Source organism: Callorhinus ursinus, unplaced genomic scaffold (genome assembly GCF_003265705.2).
Source record: "Callorhinus ursinus isolate GAN/ISIS: 27379988/994484 unplaced genomic scaffold, GSC_fseal_2.0 scaffold16, whole genome shotgun sequence".
Lineage (NCBI taxonomy): Eukaryota > Metazoa > Chordata > Mammalia > Carnivora > Otariidae > Callorhinus > Callorhinus ursinus.
Window position 1 is genome coordinate 28,524,018 of NW_027397078.1, and position 21,156 is coordinate 28,545,173.

A 21,156-nucleotide genomic window follows, 5' to 3' on the forward strand; every position below is an offset into this window, starting at 1 on the left:
GCATTTGCTCCCAGACTGTGGCTTGCTTATTCATCTCCGTGGGACTTGTGATGAACAGAGAACTTTCATTCTGATGAAGTCTCCTCGAAGTTATTTTTCTGTTAAGGTTGCCTTCTGTGTCCTCTCTGAGAAGTCTTGCCTCCCTCCAGGTTGTGGTTGTACACAGACTCTCATGTGTTCTTCTGAACACTTGACTGTTCGAGTTTTTACGCTGAGGTCTGTGATTGATCACATACGAAGTTGGACGCAGGTGGCTTGTGATGAAGCACATCTGACACATTGTCTCAAGCACCTGAGAGAAGCATCTCGCCCCGGATGAGTGCTCCAGGCACTCGGAGTCGAGTTGCCAGAACCACGGCTGCCTGCCTGGCACCTCACCATCCAGGAACGTGTAGGAAGTGCAGGTTATCCTTCGGGCCAATGGCCTTTCTGCCTTCTGGGGTACAGACCACCAAAACAGATCCATGATGAGGCTTGACCAGCATGTGTTCCGTCATTGTGTCCCACTGCCCTGGGTGACACAAGTGGCAGAGGGGAAAAAAAAAACCCTGGCTTTGGAGATCCGGTTTCCAGGTTTGCCCTGTCCTTTATTGGTTGTGTGACCCAGGATAAGCTTACTTAACATCTCCAAGCCTCGTTAAAAAAAAAAATTCTCTAGAGATTGACGCATACTGCCCTGAACTTGGTTAAGTGCTCAACAAGGTCAGGTGGTAGGGTCACATTATCCTCCCGCAGTCGGGTCAGACAATTTTTTTTCCCCAAAGTTTGGAGATTGGAGATTTAACCCTAGCTCCATTCCTGGTCCTGTGCTGAAGAATGGAAGTGAGGAAAAGGTACAAACCCCTGCTTTGAGATGCTCTTGATTTTTTTTCTTTCTATCAAGGTACAGAATACATACAGAAAAGGGCACAATCTTAAGTGTGTGCTCTATGAGCTTTCACAAGCTCTGCGTGCTGTGTAACTCTGCACTTGGATCAGAAAAGGGAGCGCCAGTCGCACCGCAGAGTGTGCTGGCTTCTGTTTTCCGGCCTGGCCGAGGGCAACAACTGTCTGATGTCTCAGCATAGGTTAGCTTTGCCTGTTGGTGTACTTTTTTTTCTTTTTAAGTTTTTTTTTTTATTCCAATATACTTAACATATTCCGGTGTAGAATATAGTGATTCAGGTGTAGAGTATAGTGAGTCACTCCCATAGATCACCCGGCGCTCATCAGGGCAAGTGCGCGTCCTTCATCCCCATCACCTGTTTCCCCCATTCTCCTCTACCTCCCCTCTGGTGACCAGCAGTGTTCTCTTAAGAGTCTGTTTCTTGGCTTGCCTCTCTCTCTTTTTATAAATGGAATAATACAATTTCCTTTTGTTGTCTCTGGCTCCTTTCACTGACCATTATGTTTCTGGAATTCCTCTCTGTTAATACAGCAATAATTTGTTTGTTTTCATTTCTACGTATTTCATTGTAAGCGTACACCACAGTTTGTTTTCTGTTGTTGAACATTTGAGTAGTTCAAAAGTAGGAACAGTGCTGCTGCTAAGAATATTCTACTTTTTCAAACACCAGACCAAGCCCCCGAGAACGCAGCTCCGTTGGGATGGCTTTGCTCCACCGCGGTGGCGCTTCGTCCCGATCCAGAACCTGCAGCCGTTGCACCCAGCGAAGAAGCCTGTGCCCGTTCGCGGTCCTTCCCCGTTCCAGCCACCTAGCCCCGGCCCCGGGCAACCATTACTCTCCTTTCTGTCTTTCTAGTTGGGCTTATTCATGTCAGCGGCCTGATGTCACCTGTCTTGTAGGACTGGCTTCTTCTCGCTCCTGTCCACGGTTCATCCGTGTGGCCGCACGTGTCTGGACTGCATTCCTTTTGGGGGGCGGTGGGAAATTCTGGACGGATATACCACGTTTTTATCCATCTGTGGACGGATTTTGGGGTGATTTCTAATTTTGAAGAATACTGCAACTTTTTGTGTAGACATTTGCTTGTCTTTCTCTTGAATATGTGCCTAGCCTAGGAGTGGGATTTCTAGAGCCTGTGGTAACTCTCTGTTTAACTTTCTTAAAAAAAAAAAAAAAAAAAATCGGGCTCCTGGGTGGCTCAGTTGGTTAAGCGACTGCCTTTGGCTCAGGTCATGATCCTGGAGTCCCGGGATCGGGTCCCGCATCAGGCTCCCTGCTCGGCAGGGAGTCTGCTTCTCCCTCTGACCCTCTCCCCTCTCATGCTCTCTCTCTCTCTCGCTCTCTCTCTCTCTCTCTCTCTCTCTCTCTCATTCTCTCTCAAATAAATAAATAAAATCTTAAAAATAAAAAAATAAAAAAATTGTGATTAAAAAACAGCTAATACAAAATCTCTCAGCCATTTCCAAATGAGCCATTCAGTAGCATTCAGTACATTTCACTTTGTTCTGCAACCAATCTCCAGAACTTATCCATCTTAAAAAACTGTAACTCTCTACCCATTGAACAACTCCCAGTTTTCCTCTCCCCTCAGCCCCTGGCAGCCACTATTGTGCTTTCTGTTTCTATGATTTGACTACCGGACATACTTCATGTCAGTGGAATCATACAGTATTTATTTTTTTGTGACTGGCTTATTTCATTTAATGTCCTCGATGTTCATCCATGTTGTGGCATGTGTCCGAATTCCCTTGCTTTTTAAGGTTGAACAATCCGTTGTAGGGATATACCATATTTTGTTTTATCTGTTCATCCATCAATGGACACTTGAGTTGCATCCACCCTATATTTAACCTTTTGAGGAACCGCTTTCCAGAAGACTGTTGTCCAAAGCAGTTACACATTTTACATTCCCACCAACAGCGAATGAGCGTTCCAGTCACACCAAATCCTCATCAACACTGGTTCTTGTCTGTTTATGGTAGCTGTCCTAGTGGGTTTAAAGTGGTAGCTCATGGTGGTTTTGATTTGCATTTCCCTGGTGACGAAGGATGTTGACTGTCTTTTCACGTGTTTGTTGGCCATTTCTATATCTTCTTTGGAGAAGTGTCTGTGTGAATCCTTTGCCCATTTTTTTTAGCTATTGGTCTTACTATTGAGTTGTAAAAATTCTTTATATGATCTGGAGACAGATCCCTTGTCAGATACATGATCAGCAAATTTTCTCTCCCATTCTGTGATATATCTTTGAACTTTCTTGATGCTGTCTCTAATGCACAAATTTTAATTTTGATGAAGTCCAATTTATTACTTTTATCCCATCTACACTGTTTCCCCTAATTTTGTTTTTAGTTTCTTATTTATCCTTATAGTACTTCTTTATTTCCGTGGTCAGCACGCAGCAATCTGCAAGCTGGCTACCTTCCTTTTGTAAATAAAGTTCTATTGGAACACATCCATGCATCTCTGTAATGGCAGAGACTGTGTAGCTCACAAAGTCAAAAATATTTATCTGGTCCTTTATGGAAAAAGTGTGACCACTTGTACTGTGTAAATAAAAGCACATATGAATGTGCATTCTTATTCTCCCTTTCTTATTTAAAAGGTACCAGACCAAATATACCATTGTGCATCTTGCATTTTTCCATTAACAGTCGAGCCTGGACAATTTTCCAAATCAGAAGATGGGACTCTTCCTTTTTCTGTTTCATACTCATTGGGTGGATGCATCTTGTTTATTTTACCAATCCCTTCTTAAAGGATACTTAGAATATATATCTAGATTATTATATATATCTGTAAACATATAGATAGATTATTTTTGGCTACTTAGCTGCCGTGAATAACTTTGTGTCGGTTCTATGTAATATGTATATAGGTTTATTTGTTCATTGGGTATCACAGAGTGACATTTGTGTATTGAAGAACAAATGCACCTATAATTCTGTAGCTCGTCTCATATTCCTATCTGTGGGTTATACCATTTTGTACCTTGTCTTTCTTTATGGCCAAACTGGTTGCCAGTCTTTTGACTCCTGGCAATCTGATAGTTGAGAGATGGTATCTTAGTTTGAGCTTGTATTTCCCTTATTCTGCGTGTAGTTGGGCATATTTCCCCCCCTCCTTTTTTTTCCTGAGAGCTGTTTATTCATGATCCTTCCTTGCACTTTTCACCTATTGGTTTATGGGCCTTTGGAAGAGGGCCTTAATTTCTAGATGTTTCTATGTTTGGGCATAAAGTCTTTTCTCTCTATTGTTCAGATTGGATCATTTCTACTGAGCAGTCTTTAATTTCACTGACCCCTCTGTCATGTCCATTCTTCTTGTGAGTCATTCTGGTGAGTTTTCTATTTTGGTTATTATATTATTCATTCTTAAGATTTCCATTTCGTTCTCTTTATTTGTTGAGACTTTTTTTTCCCATTCTTTTCAGAAGTGTCTGCCCTTACTTTTTGGAGGACTTTTATAGTAATTGCTTTAAAGTCATTGTCAGGTAATTTTGATGTCTGTGTCCTCTTGTTATTGGAGTCCATTGATTGTCTTTTCCCATGTGAGTTGAAACGTTCCTGCGTCTTTGAAGTGATCCAAGTGATTTTGGATTGTACCCTGGATCTTTTGAAATCCTCTGATGAGAATCTAGGCCTTGCATATATCCTATGGAGTCTGTTGGTATTTTTGCCTTAATGGGTGGTCAACCTGGTTGGTTTAGGCTGCCAAGTTCAGTTTCACTTGTGGTACCCTTTGTGATTTCAAAGCCTTTTCAGCGCTCCTTGGCTTTGTACTTTGTGATTTACTGGGACTCCCCTTTTCGGTCCTGTGGCCAGAAGACCCGGGCTTTGGTTAACCCACTCTGCCTCACACTTCCCACAACTGCCTGTGTTTGAGGCCAGGAATTCAGAGAGAAAAAAGCGGTGGGGATTCACCACCACCCCCCTTGGGACCACAGCTCCTCCAGTTAGAGCAGAAGATTCCACTGTCTCAGAGGTCCAGGCGCCTGTAGGCCCCACTGCCCTGACGGTCTCACCTGCTATTGCCGTGGGATCATAGGGGTCCTGGATGTGCAAGGGAAGAGAGAAAAGAGAAAAGTGGACAACTGCCTTCACTCTCAGCATTCGGAGGCCCCTTTGCTGCTTTCTGAGCCAGAAGTAGAGGGCCTCTCCTGGCGCACTCTGCGTCGACGCCCAGCACCCATTTTGGGGGTGTCAGGCTGCCTTCAGTCCGAGCTAGGGGAGACTGGAGGGGAAACGGGGAACTTGATTTTGGTTTGGTGGTACTTTGGGATCGGGTCTTCTCCAATCTGCTTGCTTCCTTTTCATATTCTTAAATAGCAATTTGATCCATTCTGCCTAGTTTTTATGGATGTGTTCAGGGAGAGACAGGCTGGAATGTGTATTCCATCTGAGAACCAGAACTTGGACCGTTACATTTTGAGATGTTTTGTCATGAAGCATTAGTAACCAGAATATAATATCTCTGCATCTTACTGAACGACCTACCACAAGCAAAAATATCCTCAAGGCCAGCTGTATTGTATCAGGCCAGTTCTGTCCATACCAGATGCTCTGTGTGATAAGAGTTGGGAGCAAAAGAAGTGGCATACGTGAAACACAAGACAGTGGAAATGGTTGATATCATAAAGGCTCTTGACTGGCTTCCAGAGTAGTCCTCCGGTTATTTTGGCTGGGAGCTGGGAGCCAAGACCATTTTGATGTCTAGAATGACCCTTGGATGGTCACTGGATCTCACAGGGCTGACGTTGTAAGACTTGTTGGTTGGGTTTACCAAAAAAGGTATTCTCTTTCCTGAGAATGAGAATCCTGCACTCAAAAGACGCAACCTTGCTAAGTAATTTTCATAAAGTCTGCGGCTAGCGAGGCATGCTTGATGGAAACCAGGAACTCTGGACATTGATTCTCAAAGAACCACCTAGGAAAAAGGATACTGGTACGTGGGAGAAAAAAAGGAAATTAGATGGGGTAAGGATGAAGAAAAACGGCCCTGTATGCAGCAGTGAATTCCCACTGCCATCACCAAGTGAACTCTGTGCCCCTCCACAGGCTGTGGGGAGACCTCACTCAGGAAGCTTGGAGCACAGCATGGGTGAAATCAGTGGTCTGGCCAGAAGGCCTGGCACCTAGAGTTGATCTTGAAGGAACAGCTGATTTCATTAAGAAAAAGGGGGGTGTTATTGTTGAAGTGGATGTAAAAGCCACAGGTCCTCTTGTGTTGACTGGCGGTCATTTCAATGAGACAGTCAGAGAACAAATTAAGGAAGGCAGCGCTGTTTCCTACAATTGTGTCACTCTGACAGAAAAGCTCAGTGGTACCCCCTTCACAGTTGGCGCTGTGTGGTCCCAGTACCTCAAGCTCTCCTCATCTCTGAAATCGCACACCTCTTGAAGGTGATGTATGACACAGACCTTGTAGAAGAGAGAGTCATTATCTGCTGGTCAGAAAAGGCTTTTAAGAACTACGTCTCCAAAAAACTTGCCGAAGAGAGTTAGGTCAAAGCAGATCCCTTTATAAAAGGGTGGAAGGAAGCTGAAGAAAACATTCAGGTGATGAAGATGAAAATATTGAGGTGGTATATTTCGGGGCTGCCAGAGAACCCCGAGTTGGAGCTGTGACGGGCACCATCATGGATGTTGGCGCTGATACTGAAAGCACTTAAAGTGATGAATGCACCCTGGCGTGCGGTGTTCTTTTCCTCGTTAGCTGAAAGAGCAACATAAACATGTGAAAGCTAAGTGACTTAAGTCATGCTACATTTTATGTGGCAAATATTTCATTGTGAGTGCTCTAAAATTAAGCTCAGTGAGTCCATTCACCTCAGAACATAGTTTGCTTATATTTTGCACATGTCTTTGAAAAAAACTGGTAGTGGACACATCTCAATCACACTTACAAAGGTATACACATTTTATTTTTTGGTCATTCTTAAAAAAAGATCCTGGAAAGCCAAAGATAGGGGGCCAGGTATAGGTTCCCGATGTCCCCGCTCTCCTGCCCCCTGCCTTCCCCGTTGCAACGTAATACTTCAAGCACCTGGCACCCAGCCCCTGTCGATGTTGTATTTGGTAAGGATTTGTTGACTTCCTGACACTGAACTGGTAGGTTGTCTCCTCCTTATGGGATTGGAAAATTGGATTTAAAGTAGAAGTAGAAGGTGCTAGTAAATCTGGGCTCTGCTGTTTTTAGGTAGCTTTTGGATAACTAATGTTGTCCTGAGTCCCATCAGATTTTTTAAGATGTCTTTAGCGGTAAAGTTATTCTGAAATCTAGTTCATTTAGATACAACCAATCTTACCTTCGTTATTTCAGGTTGCCTGGAATATATTTAAAGACTGGCATGAGCCAGTACAATCACAGAATTACTATTTGGTAAATCATTTACCACTATATCATTTTGTTGATGAATGCTTTGCTTTGGAAATCAGATGCTTTTAAACCACACTAGAAAATTACAGTTTTACTTACTACTTATAAAACATTGCACAAAAAGAATGTTTAAGTATTCAAAAGTTTTTAATGAACTAAAATCCTATGTATCATTCATCTTGATTTCATATTAGCATGTAGTGGGATAATTGTAATTGATTCTTAAATTGTTTGAAGGGCACTTTGTTTTTAAATTCAGACAATTTCCTGCTAAGAGTAGGTTTTAAGGGGAGCCTTGGCTTGTTGCAAGTTCCTGTTGTGGTATCACTTCTTAAGGGTTGTTAAACCAAGATGGGTAAGGTGCATATATGTCCCCATCAAGAAGGAAGGTTTATTGGGGCACCTGGGTGGCTCAGTTGGTTAAGTGACTGCCTTCGGCTCAGGTCATGATCCTGGAGTCCCGGGATCGAGTCCCACATCGGGCTCCCTGCTTAGAGGGGAGTCTGCTTCTTCCTCTGACCCTCCCCCCTCTTGTGCTCTCGCTCTCGCTCTCTCATTCTCTCTCAAATAAATAAAATCTTTAAAAAAAAAAAAAAAGGATGGTTTATTGTATGCAGACTTTTCCCCAGAAGCTGACCTGTGTCCTTAGAAACTGAAAGGTAATGGTTGCTCGAGCATGGGCTGCATTTGCAAATGAAAATCTGCCTTTTACCTCTTTTTATCTGCGATCTATTTGCCTAAGATTTAGCTGGATAAATCAACTGTTTTACCCCTGGTGGCTATGTTTCAGAAAGTGAGTCAGGAAGGTGAGATTCAGGAAGGTAGGAAACCTCACCTGGACCCTTGGGAGCCGTGATTCTGTTGTGCCCTGGCTGTGAGACCTTGGGTGAATCTTTGTGCTTCATTTCCCCATCTGCCAAGTAAAGCCAGTACCTTGCCTGCCAGTATACCAGGGTGGTTCTGAAATTTAACCAAGATGTTTGTGGAACTGCTTTGTAAATATCAAAGCAGGTGACCGTTGTGGTGATTGAAGCTTTTAGGTAACTTATGATCTCTTGAAGGAAAAAAAAAACAAAACAACCCTTGATGCCTCGTATATAAAAATTCCAATGTGGTGTTTAATCATACTTAGCATTCATAAATCTAAATTAGTATCTTAGGAGTTGTAAAACTAAGCTGGTTGAATATTATTGTATGTATAAATCCTCAGTGTAAACTTAGTCTAGTGGCCTGAGTGACAAATATCAGGTAAAAATGGCAGCTTTGGGTATGAGACCATTTTTCTATTGAACATGGATTACTTGGAATTTTGAGTGGCAATATCAATCTGCTCTGTGTTAATTAGGTACTGAAAAGTCTCTATTCCAACCCTTGGTGGAACCACGGAGGGGCTCTTTGGTGGAGGTGGTGAGGCTAGAATACAGGACCTGACACAGACCTCTGAGAAGGCAGAGGAAAGAAAGAACTCGTGTCACTGGATTAAATCGTCATCTCCTCAGCGACAAGCTGCTCCCCTAAGTTGAAGGTTTCCTACAAAAATGGCCGACATAAGTTGGGGGCTTCTGTCCTTCATCCCTGTCCCCTGCCTGTTCCCATCACTCTGCTTTGTCTTCAGATTGCTTGCTTTCCTCAGGTAACTAATTATAGCAGTCGCCATGGCCTTGGTGTTAGCGTGTATTGCCGCTTCTTAATAGCATCAGTAGGAAACCCGTGCTTTTTGATGTGAGTAGGCGGAGTCCAGGGAACGATCCTATAAGTAGAATGTCTGATTCATTCAGCTGCAGTGTGATTTTTGACTCCAAGCAAATGTCTGTGGGGAGGAGTTACCCATTGGAGATAGCCACACTGGGTTGTAAAGTGTTTCTTCAGCATATTCACTTGTCCTTTCTTGAGCAACAACCTCAAAAGGGTGAATTTGGGTATGATAGGCTCCTGTTTAAAACCCCTCATGTTTTGTTTTGTTTTTTTTTTTTTTAGAACTTTTGAGTGAAACATTGATACTACAGTTATATTTTTTTAAGATTTTATTTATTTATTTTAGAGAACATGCAGGGTGGCGCGGGAGGGAGAGAATCCCAAGCAGATTCTCTGCTGAGCACAGAGCCTAATGTGGGCTTGTTCCCATGACCCTGAGATTACAACCTGAGCCGAAACCAAGAGTTGGACACTTAACCAACTGAGCCACCCAGGCGTCCACTATAGTGATTTTTTTTTTCCTTTGCCTTCTCCGCTTTTAGCAGTATGTACTAAAATATTTGGGAATGAAATGATGTCTGGGATTTGCTTCAAAATAATGTGGAAGGGGGTGGTGTGGGTGCCAGTAGAGATGAAACAAGGCGGGCTTTGAGTTGAGAATTGTTGAGGGAAGTGAAGCGTCTATGGGGGTTTCATTATACTCTTCTATTATATGTATTTGTATTTTTCCATGATAAAAAGTAAAAACCAAAAAACCACCCTACCATAGGTTTCCCATCACCTTAAGACAGAGGCAGCTCTCTTAACATGGCCTTCGGACCCCTTCACCATCTGGCACCTATTAGCCCTTCCAGGTTCATCTTCTCCGGAAATTATTTGCAGTTGCCCTAACATACCCCATATTACCTTTGGCCCTTTGCGCTTGTTGTCTTCTCTTCATGCAACACTCTTTCTTCCCTTCCCGTCACCTCACCCGCACACCAATTTGCCTGACTCTTCTGGACCTTCAGATCCCAGACAACATCACTTCCTGTGGGGCTTCCCTGATTGACCTCCACCCCAGTGTGGGTGGAGTACCCTGTTGGTGGTTCTCTGTCATGGTTCCCCCTCATTTCTGCCTTCCTGACTGATTCTAACCACCATTTCCTTCCTGTCGCTCTCATTGTATTACACACTTTTTTGAGGAAAGGGATTAGGCCTTGTTCTCACTTCTATCTGTTGAACTCCACACGATGCCTGGCATATAGCAGGAAATCCATAAGTTCAAAAACAAAAGACCCGCCCAGGGCTTGTTGACGCTTGGCCTCAGGACTCCCAACACCTCCTGCACAGAGCCAGCGATCCCTGGTGCTGATGGGGCTACTGCCCACCTCCTTGTTTCTTCTTGCGCCCATTCACCTCACCTCTGTTCTGTGTCTTTGGGATATTCGGTGACTTCCTATGAGTCACAGCAGTGCAAGAGTTAAGTCTGGATGTTCTTTCCAGAATCTCTGCATGTGGTAAGGAAGGTCCAGTCAAACTTGGAGCTTTTATACTTTCAAAAATGGTATCCAGTATTACTAGGCACATTTAAACACTCTCCTTGTTGATGTGATATGTTGTTCCCCTGTTTGGAATAAGTCTCTGTAGGACATACCTCCAGGGGCATTTGATCTACATTCTCAAGCTGATGGTGGACATATGAGCCAGAAGGAATGTTCATCATAGCAGTTTGAAATAGGAAAAAGAAAAAAAAATGCATTTAGACAGGATGGATAAAGAAATTTCTGTCCAGTCCTCATATAATGGAATGCGGTGCTGAACTAGACCTAGACGTGCAAACTGGTGGTATCACACCAACCAACAGCAAGTCCAAGAATACATATGGTATGGCACTATGTATATAAGGTTCAAAAACATACAGAACTAAACAATATACTGTTTATACACATGCATATATAAGTATATACATGTATATATAACAAGCATATATAATATATGCATATCTAATCTATAATCTTGTGCATGCATGTACCTAATATCCACGTGCATATGTATACATGTGCGTGCGTATATATTTTATATATACACATAGACATGCAGGGAACCGATAAATACAGAGATCAAGACAGGTGTTCTCTGAGCAGGAGGGAGGAGATGTGACTGGGAAGAAGCACAGGAGACTCTGAGAATACAGATAATGGTCTGTGTCTTGGGCTGCATGGCAGGAGCATTGTTTTACGTTTCATTATACTTTATAATTTGTATATAAGCTAAGTATATTCTTTGGAGATGACATACTTCCTAATAAAGATAACAGTGAATCTAAATCAGCAATTTTTAAGTGAGGCTATATTCCCAGCACTTTGAGGAAGGAAGAGGTTTTTCTTGTTGCTTTTCTTCCACTGTTCCCTAGGGTCATTTTAAGCCAAGGACTCATTACTTTCTGCTTTACCTAAGAGACTGTCGGTAGAAATACAAATTGCGGTAGTTCCCCATTGGTGATCAGCAGGAAGTAGATTCAGTAGACGGATCACCTCTCTTTCTCTCCCACACCGTGTCCTGTCCTTGTTCGTCTCAGATGTTGCCGTGGTGGACATGAGTGATGTCTCCAGACAGCCTTCACTCTTTTACCATCTGGGGGTCCGAGAAAGCTTTGACATGGCCAATAATGTGATCCTGTACCATGACACCGACGCGGACACTGCTCTTTCATTGAAGGTAAAGGGTATCGTTCATCTTCTTGTGAATACTTGGCTTTGGGAAAACGGCATTACACGTTCAGAGGAAATGTACATGAAGCGCAGGAGGTTGGAGGGAAAAAAAAGATTCGCTTGTGCAACTCCTTCCTTCCTACTATACAGCTTCTCGCTCACACAGATGACTTCCTGACCGCTGTGTGAGCCTACGTACTACAGAGAGGCGTTTGTAGGCCACTTCAGTGTTTCCAGGCTCATTAGGGAAATGAAGGCAAAAACTGTTAACTTCCACTGAAGCAAACACATGACTCTGAATCTTTTAATGGGCAATTTGATCCAAACCTACATATTAAAAAAATAGTTTCTCAACTCAAATGATAAGATGACGACACAGAACAGTCACCAAAGTGGGCAGAAAGTTCTAGATAGACATCATCCGTATTTAATCTGTTGTGTCCACCCCCCCCACCATTCAAAGCAGAGCAAAATTGAAAACTCGTCTGTTCATGCACGACTCAGTAATGATAGATATTTCAAAAAATTTATTCTTGCAAGTTTGATACAGATGTTTTTTGGATAATAGTACTTCCCCAAAATGCTCATATTTGGAACAGAGCGGGGGAGATGGCAGTGGAGTAGGAAGACCCGTGTGGAAGGGCCGAATCATATAGTGTCCACCTGAAACTAATACAACACTGCAGGTTAACTAACTGGAATTAAAGTAAAAATGTAAAAAATGCTCATATTTGTAAAATGTGAATGTCTGAGGTGAGCTACTGTAAAACTCAGGGAATATTAACATTGTCGAATGTCTTAATATTGGTCAGAAAGTCCCTGTCTGCTTTAGATGATTTCAGGAGTAAAGCTCAGTTTGTTTACAGCAGTGTTACTCAACCTTGACTGCACTTTAGAATTACTTGGACAGCTTGTAAATATCCCAATACCCAGGTCATACCCCAGACCAGTTACATCACAGTCTCTGAGGGACTTTTTTTTTTTTTTTTAACCTCTCAAAAGTACAGCCACGGGTGAGAACTAGGGGCTTCAAATTAGCTTTCATGGGCAGCAGTTCTAAATGTCCGGCTCCCTTAGTGTTAAATATCGCTAGTATATAAATGCACAGTTTTGTGATGGTAAAGGGGAACAATTTTGTGTGTGTTGAGATTTAATATTAACCAGATTTTTCTGGGTTCTGTAATAATTGGGAGTTATTTCCTGGTAGAAGACCAGCCTGCTTCAGATGGGGAACCCCTCTCCGTTCTGTATCACATACACTTGATGTAGATGTGTACTGTGTAATGAGGGCACAGTACTGGGTTTTAAGAAGTCATTCAGAGGACATTGAAAGAAGAAACGGGTTTATTATTGTATTTTATGCTGTATAATAATTTCCCAAAAGGCTATTACTTTAGATATTTAGATACTGATTTTTTTTCTTTTACTGATTTTCACTTAAGGTAGTTGTGCTTGCAAATATTTAGAATTAGAAAATATGAAAGGGTAGATTATTAAGCCTTATTTTGATGAGAAACATGAAATTAGAAAGTATTTCTTTCCCAATGCAATATGTTTTTTTTTTCCCTCAACAATGCCTTAGTGGACTCCTCTGAAAGTCCCATGACTTTGACAGTTTTACTTTCTTAGAATATGGAAAAAATAATTCCTAAAATGGAAATGGGTGGTCTGTTATATGACACCAGAAGAAGGAGGCTGCGCTTGTCATCAGAGTGCCGAAATCTCAGAGTGTATAAAACCCATTTTACGGCACAGCTGTTTAATTATGTTTCCTCTGGTCAGCAAGTGTTGGCTTCCGGCGCATAAATGATACGGTCAAGGGCTGCATAACCATTATGCGAAGTTAGCTGACTAAAATTGTCGTCATTGGGTTTGATGGTTCCTAGGCCGGTCCCGTGACATGTCGGGAATGCTCCCAGCAGCGCCCACTGCTTAGGAAGCCTTCCGGGGCGGGGTCGCCCGGATGGAGCCGAGAGGTGCTTGCAGCCCCGAGGATATCGCGATATCGCGGTACTTCCGGGCAGTTCCATCCAGTCCCTGACCTTCCTCCCTGGGCAGGGGAGCTGCAGGGCATTCAGAGCCCCAAACTTGAAGCTCAGAACGTCTGGACAAAAGCATTGCCACTGCTACAGGAAATCCTTATAACCATATATGCCCCGCCATCATTCCAAAAGCTAGCCAATTACGATACGTTTGCCCTAGAATATGAATTTTACAATTCTCTGAGACTCCCCCTATTTGAAGCTTTTTGCACAGGGGAAGGAGAAGGTTTGAAATGAATAACTCGTGCTCTGACGTGGGTGCTGGATAATGGGGGGGCAAAGTCTTGCAGTGCTTATGGAAATAAATGGCTATCTTTAAAAGCTATATTCATCTTCTCTTTTTCTTTTCAGGATATGGTAACTCAGAAAAACACAGTAAGTATGATGTTTTCAGATTTTTAACCTGTAAATGCGTAAGAGCTTGCCTGAAAATCCCACAGATAGCAAACTGATTTCTGATTGTGCCTGTTGGTGTGTTTTTCAGGGGGATGGCTAGAACCCCTGTCCTTCAGGCTGCCCGGTAGCTTAGGCCCCACTCCCAGCCAGGGTGCAGGGTGGAAGGTAAGATCAGGCAGATGGACTTGTTCCTCATTGTGCACTGGGACTTTGAGCCTGGAACCATCTGGCTGTCTCCTCCTGATCTGGGTTGTTCCCACCAACCACCCAGATCCTTTTTGCTGGAGCCATTACCTCCCACATTTGCCACCAAAGCTTCCCTAACAACAGAGAGACAAGAACCTATACCCCAGGTAATATGGGAGCCTAGCCAAGAGTTGCCTGCCACAAGCTGTAAAGAACTAGCACAGAATTCTTCCTGCTCTCTCATATACGTGCTGAAGTCTCCCAGTTTGGCTTCTAAGTGCCTGCAATGATGTAGTGATAACGCCATGTTGGTTGGAATCATGTAATGAAATCCCCACTTTCTTCAAATAAGTTGATGTCCTTGGAAATTGTGCCAGGGTTACCCTGTACCTTTGAATGCCTCTTAAAGCGCCCATCTTCCTAGACCTGCAGCACTGTGGTTTGACCAGTCATGACCTAGATGACAAAGGACATTTCCTTCACCCCTTTCCTTTGGCCCTCAGCCTGCTTCCACTGGCCCTTCTAAAAAGGAAGGGCCTCCTGCCTCTTTTTCTCTAGCGGTTGGAATTCTCAAAGGGAGGATAAAAAGGCCCAGGAGGTAGAGCTTTCCCAGGGGTTCCCTCTCCAGGGGGACGGGAGCTTTGCATGACTTCACCCCCTCCACAGAAGGTCCCACCCTGCAGCTGTGGGGCCCAGTCTTTTTTTTTTTTTTTTAAGATTTTATTTATTTACTTGACAGAGATACAGCAAGAGAGGGAACACAAGCAGGGGGGAGCGCAAGAGGGAGAAGTAGGCTTCCTGCTGAGCAGGGAGCCCAACGTGGGGCTCGACCCCAGGACCCCGGGATGATGACCCGGGCCGAAGACAGATGCTTAACAGAGCCACCCAGGCGCCCAGTGGGGCCCAGTCTTATCTGGAACCCAGGCAAAGCTTCTTTCCTGAGCTGGAAGCCTTGCCTCTCCTCCTCCAAGCCAGAGGATGAAGTTCTAGAAACGAAACAAGTGATGTCGTTTATGTAATTACCTCTGGAGCTTGGATTTAACAGGCTGACCTGTAAAATTAAGGCATCAGGATGGGTTTGAGTCCTTTTTAGGAAAAGAACTAGGAAGACCTGTGGCTTCATTTTGTCCCATTTATGTCCTCATACTGTCCACTTATGGGGGTCTGTCTTGTTCTTTCTAGATCTTGATTTCTTAAATTACCTCTTTGATGGAGATAGTGGGGATCCAGTAAAAGGAGCCTGGGCCTGAGGCCGGCAGGCACAGGTTGTAGTCCTGACCTTGTCTCTAAGTAACATTGGCAGTCATCCTCTGTGTCCTCATCAGTAAAATGAGAAGGTTGAACTCTGTCACTTCGTAACTTCCAGCTCTCAGAGTCTGTGGTTCCGTATTTTGCACAAGTGAAAAGGTATAACTTGGATTTAATGCAAGGAATGTCTCAGAAATGGTTATTCCTCCAAACAGGAATTATATTAAGGTGAGGTGCAAAGAAGAAAACTCTTTCTCCATCCTGACTATTGGGTGTTTTGGAGCCTAGAAATACTCTTGTTCTCCAAGAGCCTTAGTGCCCTCTGTTACCATTCCACTAAATACCTTCCCTTCTGGTACATTCTCCCTCCTCTAAACACCCAGAATTCCTTCACATTCCTGGTAATTGTAATTATATCATGGCACCATTTTCCCTAGGGGTGTGTGTGTGTGTAGTGAACTTATTCTAGAGGATTTGGCAAATAATCTTACTGTCATATTTGCCATTACTTTAGAATTCTGTGCTCAGTGCTAGTTGTCACACTTGATGGGGTGTGAAAATTTAGAGCATTTAAGAGAACAAAATAAAGGACCAGAGGTGGCTGGAAGGGTGGGGGAAAAAGCACCTAAGAGGAAAGGGTGAAGGGAGACAAACCTTGAGAGGTATTGTTCATGGTCATTTTCAAATGATTTCTGTTTCTGGAAAGTAGGGAGACACTACTACTCCGGGTGGCAGGGAAGCAGGGCAAACTCAGAAAGGGCTGGGATCAGCAGAATGGTCATCTCACAGCTAATGGTGATAAAACATTGAAAGAGAATGTCACAGTAAATCAGGTGACTTTTACTGAGAATTTGCTCGCTTGTCCCCTGAATATGGATTGGGCTAATGCTGCTTGGAAGCAGCGGTCTGGACTAACTCCAGAGGTTTTGGGGAAGAATCTGATGAAACTGGGGGTATGTAATAATTGGACAGCTTAAAAAAAAAAAAAAAGGTACAGCGTAGTCCTAGGTGGTGAATTACAAAGTCCTGGGAATCAGGTGTATGGATGAAATTCCCCACACTGAACATGTCGCTGAATGCTTGAAGTGATTTATGAAGAGGTGGAAACCAAGGTGCTTTGAGATCTCTGCCTTCAGGGAATCCTTTTATATTTCTAGAATTGTCCCTATTGGTGTGTTGAACTTGGCTTCATTTGGTAAATGGCTGGTGTTTTAGGGCTCTCCAGTCAAACAGAACCAGTAGGAGATAATGGAGAGGGAAAAGGAGATACTTACTATGGGGAATCACCTCTGGTGATTTTGGGGGCTGAGAAGTCCCACTATTTGCCATCTGCAAATTGGAGACCCAGGAAAGCTGGTGGTGTAATTAAGACCTAAGTCTCGAGGCCTGAGAATTAAGGGAACCAAGGGGGTAAATCCCAGTCCCCAAATCAGAGCAGATGACTGTCCCAGCTCAAGCAGCAAGGGGGCAAAAAGGGTAAATTCCTCTTTTTTCTGCCTTTTGTTCTGTTCAGGCCTCAGTGGGTTGGGTGATGCCCACCCACAGTGGGAAGGGCAATCTACTTGACTGAGTCCACTGACTCAAATTCAGATCTCACCCAGAAACACCCTTAAAGCACACCCAGAACTAATGTTTAATCTGGATACCCCATGGCCAGTCAAGGTGACACATAGAATCAACCATCACAGATAAGCATGCTTGCTTCTATTTCTAGAAGCGTTTGTTTTGCAGTGATGTGAAGGATGGGAAACCAGTTTCTAGGCTTCAGGCCATTCTGGTCTCTTCTGCTCTTTGGAAACATAGTATCATTTTTTGTACCCAGTTCTTTTTCAGAAGATGCTCTTGTTCTCATGTTCCAAGTTTTTTTTTTTTTTTAACGCTTTATTTCGGCCTACTTTACATACCATGAAGTTCACCTGTGTGCACAGGATTCAGTGATTTTTAATAAGAGTTGTGCTGCCCTTGCCACAGGCCAGTGTGAGAGCGTTTTCATCACAAAAACACCTATTTGCAGATAGTCCCTGTTGCCACCCTCAGCCCCAAGCAACCACCAGTCTGCTTCGTCTTATAGATGTATCTCTCCACAATTTTTCATATAATATGGTCTTTTGTGTGTAATTTCTTTCACTTAGTCTGATGTTTTTGAGGTTCATCCATGATGTAGCATGTATCGGTAGTTCTTTTGTATTGCCGAGTAGTTATCATATCGAATGGGTATTCCACATTCTGTTTCTCTGAATAACTACACAACACGTTTACCAGATGGAATGTGGAATACCCGGATGATAGAATACTAGTGAGCCATAAAAAATTTGATGGGCACTTGGATTGTTTCCACTTTTTGGTTATTATGAATAATGTTATAAACATTCAGGTACAGATCTTTGTGTGGAAATATGGCTTCATTCCTCTTGGGTAAAATACCTAGGAGTAGACTTGCTGGATGATCGGGTAAATAAATGTTTAACTTTCAAAGAAACTACCAAGATGATACCAAAAGTGGCTATGGCATTTTTACATTTCCACCAGCAACAAAGGTCTAGTTTCTTCACATCCTCACCAGTACTTGGTATTGTCCTTTTCACCTCCGCTCAAGTGAGCATGAGGTGCAGTCTCGTTGTAGTTTTGTGTTTCCCTGGTGACGAATGATGTTGAGCATCTTCCCTTGTGCTTATTAGCCACTCATAGTCTTCTTCGATGAACTGTTTATTAGAATCTTTGGCTCATTCTTAATTGTTTTTGTTTTTGTTTTTGTTTTTTTGTCTTATTATGGAGTTGTAAGAGTTCCTTGTATATTCTGGAAGCAAAGCCCTTGTCAGAGACTTTATCAATTACTTCTTTTATAGATCGTGCTTTTGATGTTGTATCTAGGAACTCTTAGCCTAACCCAGGGCCACAAAGAATTACACCTGTGTTTTCTTTTGGAAAGTTCACTATATTGGACACTTGAAACTAATACAGCATTGTATGTTAATCATACTGGAATTTAAAAAAATAAAAATTTATAGAAAATTAATTAAAACAAAGTTTTAGAGTTTTGGCTCTTACGGTTCTCTCTCTGATGAATTTTGAGTTAGTTTTTGTGTCTGGTGTGAGCTAGGGGTCCAGCCTCTTTCTTTTGCATGTGGACATCCAGTCGTCCCAGCACCATTTCGTAAAAAGACTTTTCATTCCCTGGTGAATTGCCTTGGCACCCTTGTCAAAATCACCTGATCGTAAATGTAAGGGCTTGCTTCTGGGCTTTAAATTCCCTTCCATTGATCTGTATGTTTACTCTTACTCCAGGGTCATGCTGTTTTGATTACTGTAGTTTTATAATAAGTTTTGAAATTAGGAAATCTGGTTCCCCCAACTTCGTTCTTTTTCAACACCGTTTTGGCCATCTGGGGCCACTTGGAATTCTATGTGAATTTGAGAATTGGCTTTTGCATTGCTACAAAACAGGCCATTGGAATTTTGATAGAGATTGCATTGTATCTGTATATCCCTTAAGTGGTATTGACATTGTGCCAAGGTTGTCTTCCAACCCAAGAACACAGCATGTCTTTCTGTTTCTTTAGGTCTTCTTTAATTTATTTCAGCATTGTTTTATAGTTTTCAGTGTACAAGGTTTTCACCTTCTTGGTTAAATTTATTCCTGGATACTTTATTCATTTGGATGCTCTTGTAAATAAATCATTTTCTTAATTTCCTTTTCAGGATAGATTTTTCTAAGTTTATTTATTTAAAGTAAGCTCTACACCCAACATGGGGCTTGAACTCACGACCCTAAGGTCACAAGTCATCTGCTCTACTGACTGAGCCAGCCAGGCACCCCAGGATAGATTTTTTTAAAAAAAATACCTTTCATAAAAATGTTTTATACCTAACACACTGTACTTCATAATTGAGTTTTTTTTATTAAGTTTTAAATTTTAATTCCAGTGTAGTTAACATAGGGTTGTTTTAGCTCCAGGTGTAGGGTACAGTGATTCTGCAGTTCTAGGCGTTACTCAGTGCTCATCGCCGTATTCATCCCTGGCCCCTATTTCCCCCATCCCCTCCCCCATGTGATGCAGCTTTTGATCCAAGTTCTGTAACAATTACTACTTTTCTGTCTTTTCATCTATTTTCATCCTTATGCTATTTCCTTCTGCTTTACAAATATCAAAGATAGCCATTTTCTGCATTTTATCACTTCAGAAAACCTGTTTATATGATGAAAGATCAAGGTTGAGCCTTTATGGGAACAGGAGAGATGACTTTACCTATTAAACCTTGGAACTTCCTGGTAGTTTCTTCTTAGTGTACATAGTCCATAGGTATTCTTTAATTGTTTTAATTTTCCTTTACAAAAAATAACCATACTTTCAAAGTTACGCTATATTTGGCAGGTTGGTTCCCCCCTGGAAGTGGGCTCTGAGGCTGAGTTCAGTGTGCAGGAGAGGTATTCAGGCCTGCCCTTGGCATCAAGGTTGAGGAAGAGGAGGGAAGGAAGCAGGACCAGGCAAAGAGAAATGAAGCTGGGATGCAGGTTCAGTGATGGACTTGGCTGACCCCGTTGGGGGGGGGGGCTCTGGCACTCAGACGGGCTTTCTGGGTTGTTCTGAGTTGGGATGAGGTGTCCAGGCCTTTACACTCCTATATCCAGCCCTCACTGGGAGCTGTGTGACTTTGGGTGAGGCACTGTGCACCACTGAGGCCGTTCTGGATGGCACGGGCTGGCAGCAGGGGCAGCACCTCCTACCTTGAGGTGGGGGTGGTGTGTGTGTGTGTGCCTGAGTGTCCACCACATTATAATCATTTTATTTGAGAAGTTTATAAATCCTGTATACCCCAAGATTGAGGACTGTATCTCTAAGGCTGAGAGGCACCGAAATCATTTCTTCCCTTGAATTGGTGGGTGAATACCTGGAAGCTGTACATAGCCTCCCCAGAAAGGAAACACGGGTTCATACACCTCCCCTGTCCCCCAGGAATATTACTAGGAGAAGATGAGCCATTCCACCTGGTACTTCTAGAAGGAATTGTTAAAAGTACACAAGACCTTATTTTTCACTTGTCATGTCCTAAAGCCGGAGTTCACAGTTGGTTTTTAAAAAGCAAAGGTAAATTTCCAGGCTAGGATCATGTTATCAAAAAACACCTTATTAAAAAAAACTAATCTGGTTCTTGACCTCTGGACTAGGTGGTTATTTTTTTTCCCCCTGGAAAACCAATGAGATTTAAGAGAAACTCATTGTTCCCATTGAAATAGTTATCTCTGTAATCCCAGTAAATTGGAACTTCTTTGAGAAACAGACATGGGCAATATTGGGTGCATTTTGTACAATATTGGAAGGCTTTTTACCTGGCTCACGAGCACATTGAGGATTCAAGTTTTAGGGTAACAGAATTTCTCTGGATCTTTCCCCGCTTGCCTCCCATCTTCAGTTAGCTATGGCCTGGAATCCACAACTGTCAAAGAAGATGTAGATTGCTTAGGGACACTTTGGTAAAAAGACAATTAAATTTCTTTTCCTCTTTAGATATCCTTTGGGTTTTTGGAGTTCAGATCAGAATTCCTACCACTTTTAGGGCGCCTGGGTGGCTCAGTTGGTTAAGCGACTGCCTTCGGCTCAGGTCATGATCCTGGAGTCCCGGGATCGAGCCCCA

General features: G+C 42.8%; 1 protein-coding gene across 4 annotated transcripts in view; it reads left to right on the top strand.

The window, feature by feature from the left end:
- Window positions 1–21,156, top strand: part of MAP3K15 (mitogen-activated protein kinase kinase kinase 15) — a 118,439-nt gene that overhangs the window by 8,891 nt on the left and 88,392 nt on the right. For all 4 annotated transcript variants that reach the window (XR_012381051.1, XM_073902014.1, XM_025857355.2 and 1 more), the window contains exons 2-3: window positions 11,518–11,657; window positions 14,044–14,067. Coding sequence is in view for 3 of the 4 variants with exons in the window: in XM_073902014.1 (XP_073758115.1) it covers window positions 11,518–11,657; window positions 14,044–14,067 (164 nt within the window). In the remaining variant the exon portion in view is untranslated. The remainder of the gene's footprint in view (window positions 1–11,517; window positions 11,658–14,043; window positions 14,068–21,156) is intronic.